The sequence below is a fragment of the Pecten maximus genome, chromosome 9 (assembly GCF_902652985.1).
Source record: "Pecten maximus chromosome 9, xPecMax1.1, whole genome shotgun sequence".
NCBI lineage: Eukaryota > Metazoa > Mollusca > Bivalvia > Pectinida > Pectinidae > Pecten > Pecten maximus.
The window spans coordinates 2,978,427-2,991,892 of NC_047023.1; the positions used below are offsets into that span (position 1 = coordinate 2,978,427).

The 13,466-nt window shown below is 34.2% G+C and overlaps 1 protein-coding gene across 2 annotated transcripts; it reads left to right on the forward strand.

The window, feature by feature from the left end:
* Positions 1-8,649: 8,649 nt before the first annotated feature.
* LOC117333843 lies at positions 8,650-10,093 on the forward strand. Of its 2 annotated transcripts, none has more exons than XM_033893259.1 (2): positions 8,650-8,760; positions 9,356-10,093. In XM_033893259.1, exons 1-2 carry the CDS (start codon positions 8,755-8,757, stop codon positions 9,677-9,679), a joined length of 330 nt encoding a protein of 109 aa, XP_033749150.1. In that variant the 5' UTR covers positions 8,650-8,754; the 3' UTR covers positions 9,680-10,093. The 2 variants fall into 2 exon arrangements, 1 of the variants encoding a protein (XP_033749150.1); XR_004534018.1 differs by lacking the exon at positions 8,650-8,760 and adding an exon at positions 9,000-9,089.
* Positions 10,094-13,466: the final 3,373 nt, after the last annotated feature.

Genomic DNA, 13,466 nt, shown 5'->3' on the forward strand with positions numbered 1-13,466 from the left:
ATATTATGAATTCATCTGAGCTGATTATGCTTATTAGAAGTTATCAAGTTCTACCTTGTGCCTGCTTTCAAGGATAACTTATAAGGGCCCGATGGTCAAGATCACTGCTACTAAAGAACGTATTTGCTTGAAAGTCAAAGGTCAAAGACAATGTTACTATAAATAGATTTAAAAAAAAAAATCATGCACATCACTTTTTTGTTGGATTCTATGCACTCAGACTTTGTCCAGTGCTTTATCGCAGAAAGACTTTATTTTCCCCGCATAAAAAACTATCTTACACAGATTGTGTTATTCTTCAATGAACACAGGTGATATATACCGTAGTTTGTTTTAAATATATAAATACTTATTACCGGTTAGCTTGTAATTAATAATAATTATTATTATTGATTTAATAATGTGCACGGCGAAATATTTCAAACATTTTACACTTTTTGAATGCAGATAGTTTTATTTGCTTATAAACGCTCGGATGTCTATAATAATGTTGTTTTATAAACTTCTTTTGCATAAGCGCGATATAGTAGTATAAAATACAACAGATCTTCTATATCAGTTTTGTTGTTTTTAACGCCATTACAGCGCCCCTACTCAATATAAATAGTTTGTGTCCGTATACGAAATCTACTTAATTTTTTGTTCTGTTTTAGATTTAACAGATTTTGTCAAATAATATTTAAATTCAAAGCTATCAGCAAGGTATTTATAAATTTGGCATTTTGAAGAATTATCGAATGCATTGTGTAAATCCGGTGAAAAAAATGTCGTGCAAACATTAAATAAACGTTTCAAATAAAGGTTTTTATTGTGAACTTGTTGAGATATCCTTCTGAAATTCTTAAATTCCGAATACATTTTGATTGATTTTGTTGTCTTATTACAGAACGTATTTGCGTGAATACCGTTAAAACACGGATAGCCTACGTCATTTCCTAATACAAATCAGTGGCGTGTGTACCTATCCCTCGCATCAGTCATTGTGCTTACTCTCCGTAACATTGACCCCACCAAAACGTGAACTTGTGAACATGTAACGAATCAACACACTCAGAATTCCTCACCACAATAATCTAAGCCAGAGTTTACCGAGGCTAACACTATCACATGACTTACTATAATGAAGATATACACAGTAAAGCTTTTTATTTTCTTGTAAAGTATTATACTATATAATGCAAATAGTTGATCACGTGGAGCTAAACCAGGCTTAAGTACAAATTGCGCATCTGTGATGACCGTTCCAAATTCGCTCCATTTTAACAATATCTATTCAGAAGAGTAGTTAATAAATTTGCTATATTACTTATAAGAGTAATTTATCTGTAATTGTTTACATTATTTTATCTTGCTTTTTATGCAAGGGAAATTTTCCCACGGTGTCTTAGCTTGAAGGAAGTATCCAACTTCCAAAATGATATCGAATATCTTTTATAATATAGGTGAAAATAATCTTTATAGTCAAGTTAAACTTTAATCATCTTATTAAGTTGCACATTTTCTTTTATTTCAAATTGAATATATGGATCAATATAAAATAAGTCAATTATAATCCATTTTTTGGATTTATATATTATATATATATATATCATGTTTTTACTTTTTTTACCTGTACAGGTAACGGGTAGCTTAACTATAAACACCCGACCTTACATATTTTTTTGGGACCACCAAGATATATATTTTTTCTTCAGTTTTGAGAGAAACAGTATGACACCGCGTATTATAGCTATAGGACTGTCCCCAGGTTAAAAACCTTTGTTTTCCTGAATAAAATCGTTGTAAAGAATCACCCTTCATCCAAAGGTATACTTGTTAAAAAAACTTGAAACACTATAGATATTTATAGAACTTTTCGATAAGTAGATAAAACATTTATTGTCCTCAAAGTAACTCATTTATTTAGTTTGAGTTATATAAGGTTTTAGAAATATTGTTGAAAATTCATGACAATTAACTAAATCCATCTATTTACTTTTTCTTTATTTATTTATCTAAAGCGAATTGTACATGATTGTTGTTCTGTAACATTAACATTATGTTTTCTAATCGGAGAAAGGTATGTACAGTAAACCTGTATTAAGCGGCCACCCAGGGACCGACAGATATCGGTTGCTTAAGACAGGTGGCTGCTTAAACCAGGTTGGCTAGGAACTGCCTGTTGCCCAATTCTTTTTTTCAACAGTTTATTGAATTTATCATATTGTAAAGCACTTACTGATATTGATAGCAATATACCATGTACAATGTATTTTGAAATGAAAACCAACAAAGATAAAAGTTTGATGAATTTGATAAAAATACCTGGCCATGTGATCATCGCGGATTTCTACTTTTGGACAAAATGGCTGTTTAATACAGGATGATACAACAACTCGGGGCAGATTTTGTGGCCGTTGGCTGCATTAGACAGGTGACCGCTTATTTAAGGTTCTTTTTATAGTGTTTTCCATCGGGCGGACCACAGACTGGCCGCTTAAATGAGGTGATCGCTTACTCGAGGTGGTCGTTAGAGCAGATTTAACTTTAAATATTCAAACCAATATAAAAAATACCCTAAACCGTAAGTCTCTCAATATGATCTTCAGGAGGAGACGTACAATATACAATGTTTATGTTGATACTAGAAATATTGATTGATATAAGTAAGGAGTTGTACATTATAAGATAGAGACCTTGCGTTTTATGTCACGATGAATATCATATATGTATTACAATTGTAAAGATGTATTTTTCCCATTAAAGAAAAGAACATTTACATTATAGGTCTCTGGTTGAATAGACTAAACTGTAAAAATGTTCTGTAAATATATGTCTTCGGCTTTTAAATACTGTTTATTCAGTTTAACTGTACAAATGACCGATGATTGTATATAATGCTACACGGGAAAATCAATGCGTGATGTGGGTGCGTGTGACGAGTCCGTTCACCGTTCTGATCATAAGCGGCAATATATGTTTTTTTGTTAGACCTATTGATTTATAATATTATTTGTTTACACTGACTCATGTGTTGAAAAAAAACATGGTTTCGGACTCTTAATTTTTGTAATTAAGTGAATGTGTAAGTTTTATGAAACATTATCAAGGTATTATGCAAGATAACGTTTTCCAACAGTTATTTTTACAGTTATAGTCGCTTTAACTATTTTTCTACCACAATACCGTGTGTTATTCAACTCTCAGACCATCAGTTAATCATTGCAGCTGTTGATTAACAATCTGTTTATACCACACGTGGTATAAACTCTGTACGCATTTTAATTGGCTAACACGGTGTACTTTGACCGGGACTACTTTTTAATCACGTGAATCAATAGCACGTACTGATGTTTACATCGCCCGTCTGCTCGATAAACAATGGCCGAATTGGGCGAAGATGGACTTCCTGTGGTCAATGTTGGCGACACAATCAGGCTTGTCGGTGGGCAAAGGGGTGTCATTAAGGCAATTTCAAAAAAAAGGTGAACAGTTCGGTTTTGACAGGTATCAAATTCAGCTAGATTCTGGCCATTTATTAACTGAACCACGGTACAAGTTTGACATTATATCGTCGTGTCCCGGACGGGACCCATCAGTTACCATAACGTCACCGTCGTTATCTGTCTCAACTGCTTCACATTCGTATAGGCCTAATAATACTACTAATGTCAATAACAGCTTCAATGAACCAGTTACTTCTGTAACCGAAGACGTGTCTATATACGGGTATCGATAAACCACATACTCAATCCCCACTACCTGTACAATCTGACAACGCTCAATCGGCTCATGCGTCAGACCCTCAGTCTGACGACTCCCTTGCTGATTTTGACATTGCTGGTTTTCTAGACAACGAGATTAACAAAAAACACTAGAAAGAAAACTGACATCGATGTTAGTAATGTCCACAGATACTTACAAAATAAACTGAAAGAAAAACTTCAAATTGAAAACATCCCTCCTCACCATCTAAATAAGTTACTTTGTATCTATTTCATCAATGTACGCAGAGACCTATATACTAGGGATTCGCGACAACCGCTTTTCTCACAGAGTCACGACCTCACCTATTGTTCTCATAACCGGAGGTATATTTAGCACGAGATCTAGCGAGACCAAGCGCTGCGGCTGCGCAATAGGTGGATATCAGAGTTGTTTATATTAGTGACATATGTGCCGTGCCAAGAGTGTCACCGCGTTTGGCCGAGATAACTTCATACTGGCGATAGTTATACCTATGCACTGTAATGTATATCGGCAGATGTGAACAACGATATTTAAGTAGTGTCTTACCGAAAAAAGCACCATTTTTCCGTTAAAGATTCATATAGAAACATATGGAAAATGTCATCCGATTTTCTGCCATTAGACGATGATCTAAATTTCGATGTATAGAGAAATATACTGACGACGATTTTTATATTTTCGATAGTGATACTGACTTCAGTCAGTGCTTCCCTAATTATACCGGACTCTTACAAGGGGAAATATAATCACCTGTGTTATTTTCTTTGTATCTAAATACACTTTATTAATGACAACTGTCCAAGTATTGAATCACAGGGGCATGTCTAGTTTTATATTACAGAAATAGTCATAAATACCTATATATATAGGTATTTATGACTATTTCTGTAATATAAAACTAGACATGCCCCTGTGATTGAATTACAGATGCTTGATCTTTTCTTGCTAATGTATACCGACGACATGGCTTTATTTGTTAACTGCCCAGAAGATTTACAAATTATGTTGGATTCTTTTATATGCATATATCATAAAATGGAATCTGGTGGTCAATGTTGATATAACTAAAATCATGGTGTTTAGAAATTGTGGACAAAAAAGAAATAATGAGCCATGGAAATATAATAATGAATAACAATGACAATATAGAAATTGTCGACAGTTTTAAATTATTGGGTATGCTGTTCAACTACAATGGGAAGTTTTACAAAACACAAAAACATTTTGCAGAACAAGGCAGAAAAGCTTTATTTTCTCTGACAACTTCTTTTAGAAATCATTGCTTGAATGTAGAAACTCATTGTTCTATATTTGATTCGTATGTAAACAGTATTTTACGTTATGCATCGGAAATATAGGGATTTCATAAAGCACCAGATGTCGAAAGCGTACATTAGAAATTTGTAAAAAAAAAATACTGAACTTAATAAGGTGCCTAAATCAACTTGCAATGACTTTGTTTACTGTGAATTGGGTAGATTACCATTAACTATTATGAGAAAATTAAGAGTGTTCAAATATTGGTGAAACAGTCGGGTAATCTGGTATTGAAAACATGTCTTGATGAAATGGTAAATGAGAATGACGTGTGGATATGTGACATTAAGAATGAATTAGCCGCTTTAGGTATTGAGTACATGTTTTATTCTAAATCACCAGTAGACTATGCTTTTAAAAGCATTGAGCAGAGATTGACCGATGTTACAAAACAAAACATGTTAACAGACATCTAGTTCTTCGAAAGGTAGATTATATATCGATATCTGATAGATAGCCACTGTGTACAGTTTTAAACCTATAGAAACTAAATATAAATGTATGTGGAGCATCCTCACACAAATTAAATATAGAAATAGGTAGACATAATAATATTACCCAAAGAAATAGAACCTGTAACAATTGTGATTTGAGTGACATCGAGGGCGAGTTTCATTTTATTTTGATGTGTCCATTATATACAGGTCTGAGGGTAAAATGTATAAAACAATATTACTACAAAAGACATTCTGTTTTTAAATTAATCCAACTATTATCTGTTAATAATGTTAGAGAGTTGTCAAATTTAGGTTAATATCTATACTTGGCTTGCAAAAGACAAAATTTATTAGTGTAGATAATTTTATATTGAACAGTTTTCATGTACATGTATGTAACACTCTCCTGTACACATCTGTAGTTGTTTAATGTTATATATCTTGTATACCTATAGGCCTTAGAGCTCATCTGCACCCACCACTAGACCAGTGATTCGTTGATTTATTTCACCAGCAGTTTTACAGTATAAAAACCAGCAATAAAACTATGCCTTTTATCTTTTTTTAGAGATATTTCTTGTTTATTAGACAAATGCTATAGCAAAAGTCTTAAGTAAAATGAAAAAAAAAAAACAAACAAAAAACACCGTCATGTTTGATGATTGATAATATTTTATTAATTAGTATTGAAAACTTTGATAGGTCATGTGCCAATGGTAGATCTTTTCTTCTTTGGCTTTCTGAAAAAAAATCAAGTTTAATAAGTATTGATACATTATGGTATAGAATAGGCAGAGAAGCTTCTATAAGATTTAAATTTGAAACATTCAAATTTCAAATACCCTGCAGATAATTCATATACCCCAAATGTTGATTAAACAGATTCGTAAATTCAAAAGTAACCTAAAACATATATATCTAAATATGAATGGACACATTTAAGTTTAATTAGGGAATGAGGACACACCTGAGGGATTTTTGTCTTCCAGAGTACAGGTAAATATTTAGATTGTATACTGCACAGCATGCCTTTTGTAAACTCTAGTATTTTGGGGAGATGGACATGGCCAGCCTCAGGACAGGTGTTGACAATGAGACACACCTGTTGATTGATGTATATCTCAAAGGTAATAAAGGTGTGGCCAATGTCCTTATGGTTTGGATAAAGTGGGGCAGCCCAGGTGATCACCATGACAATATTTTTTCCTGTAGACCCAGAAGTACAGGTACATACAGGTATATACTCTACAGTCTGAATGGACCCCCTTTGAGTTTATTAGGAGATGCCCCATGACTAGGTGTTAATGTCTTTATCAAAGGTGAGGTGTGATCAATGCCCCAAAGGTTTGGGGGGGTATATATATATCGGTCATAATAGGGAAAAAATATATAACATTTTGATTTTATTATTTCCCACACAATACAATAAAATATATACCGCAGTATTTAATGTTTTGCTATGTGCAAAAGATATAGCTATTATATCCCAACACACTCATTCCTCGATCAATCCCTGCAATTCTGTATCAAATATCTGTGTTGAAACACTAAATAATTTACAAAAAGTATAATATTTAATTTAATTTACATTAGACTGATTTATGCTTTTATCAATTAGTTTCAATTAATGCATTTCTTTCAAAAATGGATTTATTATTCATGAGATCAATGTTAACAGAAGTCATGATTATACTATATAAAATTCTACAGATTATAGCTATCAAATCACTAATCTAATCATAAATATGATATTAAAGTTGAATTGAATATAATTAATGGATAGTTTGAATTATATACACCTTCCAGTTAAAAACAAAATAGACGATAGTATATATATATATATATACCAGCCATCTTTTTCTCTTGTTTTGTTTACTAATTTTCACCGGGCAATAACTAAATATTCACAATGAATTACACAACAAATTTGACTAAACGCGATACAGTAACTATCGAGCAACACTTATTTGAAAACCAATTTGAAATTGGTCAATAAATAAAAAAGGAGTTTAACTGAAGCCATGTAGCACTGTACATGTCCTTAACACCAGACATTCACAGTATAACCATCATTTGTTTTGTTTAGTTATTTTCACTGGGCAATAACTAAAAGTTCACAATGAATTACACAACAAATTTGACTAAACGCGATACAGTAACTATCGAGCAACACTTATTTGAAAACCATTTTGAAATTGGTCAATAAATAAAAAAGGAGTTAAACTGAAACCATGTAGCACTGTCCTTAACACCAGACTTAAGCGGCCCGACATAAGCTAACCAGCACGGTAATCGCCGTGAAAAGAAGTTGAACGGTCACATGTGCAGTCTTCCGAACATAAAGTACGACGGAATACGTTTGAAACACCAGTTTACATAAAAAAAATTACACTTACGTTTGATTCCCGTGATTGGTTATCGGACAATAGTCTTCTATGAGCTGTGATAAAGCTGACCGTATTTCAGGCGTACTTTCAATATGGCGTCTAAACAGTAGGAGCAGCAATGAACTCTGGGATAAATCACCCGAACTTCCGCTCGGCGGTGACGTTTGGTAAGCCAATGAGCTTGTTGCGAATCCCTAGTATATAGGTCTCTGATGTACGTAACCAGAAGGGAGAGGAATACGAGCCATCTTCCATCCGAGGCATTCAGTGCAGTATTGACAGGTATCTTAAAGCAAAAGATTACGGGAAACAGGTAGCCACCAGTGTCGAATTTGCAAAAGTAATGGAAGTCATCAGATGTAAACAAAAAAAGTTGAAACGGGAGGGTAAGGGGAATCAACCAAAGAGGGCAGAAGCAATCTCTGACACAGATATTGACAAGTTATATCAAACTGGACAACTTGGAACAAAAAATCCAGAAACCTTGTTACGAACAGTATGGCTATTAAATACTGTTTATTTTGGCATGAGGGGGGTCACAGAACATCGCGATATGAAGTGGGGGGATGTTAAGTTATGTCGTGATACCGATGGTCATGAATTTATAGAATTTAATGAGAGACAAACAAAAACCAGACCTGGGTCTAATCCAAAAAATGTAAGAGCCGTCCCTCCCCGTCCCTGGGCTACCCCCGAGAACCCGACTCGCTGTCCAGTCGCCAACTACAAAACGTACAAGTCACGTCAACCATCCATATACTGTAATCCTGATGATCCCTACTATATAGCAACGAATACCAACACGGAAAAGTCCAGCAAATGGTTTAAATGTCAACCAGTTGGTGTAAACAAACTGGGATGCTTCATGCGCATCATGGCGGAGAATGCAGGTAAATATAGGTCAATAGGCTTCCCTAATCACGTGATCTTATGTTTACAATCGTAACGTTGACCTACATAATAAAAAGTCGGTCACGGCATAGCCTACTACTACGCGCATACCTACGATTGATTGATTCATTCAGAAATGCGATGTTTTTATTAATTAATCAAAGAATGAGTTTGTGTTTTGCTTTTTTACTGTCAGATCTAACAAAAAAAATCATCAGATGATTCTGGAACCATTGCTGTAGGGAAACGTTTAACCAACCATAGTGCCCGAAAATATTTGGTCCAAAAACTTAATGATACAGGTCTGCCTCCAAATCAAATCATACAGGTCAGTTTGAAAGCCTTTAATTGCAATTGGTCGTGTCCAACCATTAGACACTAACTTACCTTTTAAACACTAAATCGATATACGGGTTCGTTTTCACGTCATGTCACATGTAAAAATCAAGTCGATGCTAATGATATGGAAAATCACACTCACCTTTATTATCGAAAATAAATCCCAAGCACAATAATCCAAAAAATTATAATGCCTCGCAATAAACCAAACTAAATTCACGATAACTATGCATGCAATCATTATCCCTGTTTCAGATAAGCGGTCATAAGAATCTGCAGAGTGTCAACAGCTACTCAACAATAAACTGCAGTCAACAACGGACAATATCACGGGTATTGTCAAACTCGTCAATGACGTCATCACAACAACCTGCTGTCACAAGGCCTACAGTGAATTTTTTATCCTCGTGTTCGTCGGGGTCGATGACGAAGACAGGCACAGGCTTCAACGCCACTCCATTCCTGTTTGGGGGCCCGATTTATGGTGGTACATTCAATGTGACCATTAACAACGCCACTCCTGCCATCACACCAAGAAAACGGTGTCGTGCCATTGACAGTGCCAGTGACAGCGATTGAATGGACGGTTTGGCGGGAAAGCCGCTCCACGCAACCAGGTACTCCGCGGAATATAGTGCGCAGTTTCGTTTGTGTGAAAAGAACATTTTATTCTAATTTCTGCTAATATTATTATTATTGGCTGATATAACCATTATGTAGATTTTATTAAATGTCATAAATTATATCACTTATCAACACTTTCGTATTTTCCTTTTTTTGCATATTAATTAACTTCAGGTCATATCCTTGTGCCCTATACAATATAAACGTAAACAACACCCGTGTGTAAATAAGGTCACTCCCTCCTCGGCATTACGTTTGTATTTTGGTAGAAACAGGTCACACAAGCTCGTGGTTGTTTGTATACGGGATTTCTGAAACTCTCGTTAGTTATTTTTCAAAAGTTACAAAAAACACTCGCTAAAGTTCGTTTTTTTTGTAACTTTTGGAAAATAACTAACGAGAGTTTAAGAAATCCCGTATACAACAACCACGAGCTTGTGTAACCTCTATATATTATATTGTGATTTATAATGGCTACATAGGTTATCTCAAGAAAACGCATTTTCACTTCCACATTAAAAACAAAATATAATTGATGCGTGTTTACAAAGGTAACAAAAAAATGCCTTTCACCTGTATGTTTGCTATCGCACACCTAACAACATAAGATGTGTCAGTCCTGCCAGTTCTTTCTGTCTTTTTGGGTTTACCTGTTTACCTTAGATATATCATGAAAAAAATTCAGATAAATAAAATTTACCAGTTGAAAGTTTGAATGGGTTTTTTTTTCATTGTAATGAAGATGTTCTATAACATGGCAAAAAAGGGAAAACAAATGTAAAAACCGATTACAAATAATCATGTTAAAATTTCAGCAACAATTGGTCAATGAAATTTGGTTTTCAATATCAGATGTATATCGTATTATCGGTTAATCAGTTTCTGTTTGAGTTTTGTTCATGTTTAAATAATGAATTGAAATATATATTAATATACCAATACCCCGATATCATAATGGATAATAACATCAATATTGCATTAAATCTTAAAAAAAGAATATTGTTTATGTGCACATATCTTTAATCTAAAAACTGAAGTTGTGAAATAAAGTCACGTTGTAGTACACCGTGGCTAACCTGTAGTGCAGTCGGTGTTCTATGATGCTAGTGCATTACTGGGTTCACTTCAATTACATTACAAAGTACACCGTTCAGTTTGCTCCGAACTGCATGATTAAACATACACTGTTTACATACTCAGTAAGTTTCCACGCATGTTGTGAGTAAGTTACACTTAAACGAATGGGTTCTAGACGTGCTCCTCTTATGCTGATCATGCCTGTTTCCAATAACCAGTTATAAAGAATCAAGATCTTACCAACGGTTTATTTCTTCAATAAATGATTCATATTGTCTCAACCTAAATAAACACTGATAAAATAATTATTCATTTATTCATTTAATCGTAACCGATAAAGTAAAATAAATGGTATAAGTTATCTTTGCAATGTTTCGTTCACCAACATAATTTACATCGGCTGTCTTATTCAGAAATATTTCAACAACTGTTGTATGACCACCGCTAATTGCTTACATTATAAACAAGAATGCAACGAAAGTGGATGTGTCGCCTACGCAGCACGCAATGAACCAGTTTGGATATTCATTGTTTCTATTTCAAGTGTAATTTATGCATCTATAATTAAACAAAACAAAATGTAATGTTTTTAGATAACTGTATTATTTGATACTTTCCCACTGATTTCTGTTGGTTTTCTCGACAGGATTTTAATGTTAGGTGTCCAACGTCCTTATCGGAATGTTTTCGTCAGCCTTCGTGGTCATGTGACCGGCACAAAAGACTGCATTGACACTCGGTAGGTAAATATGGCCAGAACACCCGACTTACGTATTTTACAGTTCAAACAAACGTGACACACATGTTCATCGTACTTTGAAAACGAGGAAAAGTGCTGTACATTCTTCTATTTATTCACTTAGTTACATAACGGCGTTACAAACTGGCATCAAAGTGCCGATTAATTGAATATTTTTAAAATCATTTTGACGATGTTTCTCATTTTCGAAATCACTTTTCGTTGCTCTCGTTTAAATACCTTCACGCTCTTAAATGTTCATAAGTATTGCTTTTGGGTACTCCGGTGATCTACGACGAGTAGTGTTAAGTGTTAACTCTAAAGTGTTTTAAGTATCGAAATCGGCATACAGTAACAAACAGAATTTGATAGATGAATACAATGGATCGTAATGAAATTAATTAATAATTTACATGTGCTTTTTAAAGACATAAGGTATAGTTGGAATTTTTCGGTTGTAAATGCAAGTTTGTAGATTCAAAAATGTGGTAAAACCAACGTCCTCGTCGTTGCGATGACAGCCGATCAAAGCTGCGATCATGAATGCATTGAAAACTTGAAAATGTATGTCTTATGTTTCACATGCAGTTTTTTCTTAATGCTTCAGTTACATCTCAATTCGAATGAGATTGTTTTACCATATTTGATCGATTGAAATATATATGTATAAAAACACTGAAAAAACACAAAATGAAGCCTTCGTGTCAGGCAGTGCAGGGTTAGGAATTGATATAGATACATGATTGAACTGCGGTATTTTATCATTTTTTTTATAACAACTATTTTACCAAGTTATTTAAGTATTACTCTATTCCACATAGATATTAAAGACTTTAGTTTTGCAAGTTTTTTGTCAGAAGTCAGTTAAGAAATTAGCAATCTATACTACCTGGGACTTGGCGAACATTTCAAACCACATATATTTGCCAAGTAAGTGAGATCATTTAAAGTTATCTGTTTAAGAAATTGTATTGGCCCACAACATTTAACAATTTGGACTGCTGCCAGGGTTGAGGCCCTGGATTCAATATCCTGAAAAATACGTCCTCATGCAAGAGGGCTTTCATTCATCACCTTACATTCATTTACACATTGCATTCCTTTATTTTCATTCAATGTATTACACACATTCATACACACATATATGCACACCGTCGTTACATAATACATTACACAATACATAAGCAAAACCACCCATATGTGTTGATCTGTCGAGTCGGATCGCCCGAGTTTCTTGCGCGGAGGAAAATATCACGAGTGTGCGGAGTTTGCTTTTATCACATACCTTTATTAATTACAACTTTCCTTAATTATGGAATCCATTTGCGGTTTCAAGTGGCGTCACATCACTATGTATTATTTTCGTTTTCAATGAAGAAAAAAAATCGTCATCTCGTCATCATGAGTTCGTCAACTGATTAAAAGTGTAGGCCTAGTTGACAGATCTAGGCAGTTTACACTTGATCAATAATTTTGTACTGATTAACTCCCTTCTGTTTTCAAACTGAAAATGTAAAGGAAAATCACAGCACTAATTGATGCGATATCTTTTATTTTCAATCAGATATATGTTAATAAATTCTCCCAACTGTCAGTGAAAGTGTTCGGCATTTAATTATGATTTAAAATACAACATCGTTTACTTCAAGCAACAAACTTTACAAATACTGTTTAATTTAATTTGATTTAGCATTAGTTAAGCATTGATATAGTAAAAAAAATCAAATTAAACCTATATATCGATGGCATCAAACACATTCTCCATACCTAGACATATAGCTGATGGGCTGTCGTTGAGCGACTATGTCACAGCGCGTGCAATTCATTCACAAAAACAAGTGACATGTCACACCGAGTCATCGTCATCGTCATCGTCAGTGATTCGTAGGATTCTACGATATTTCCTAGGAGGAGATATAACTTGAG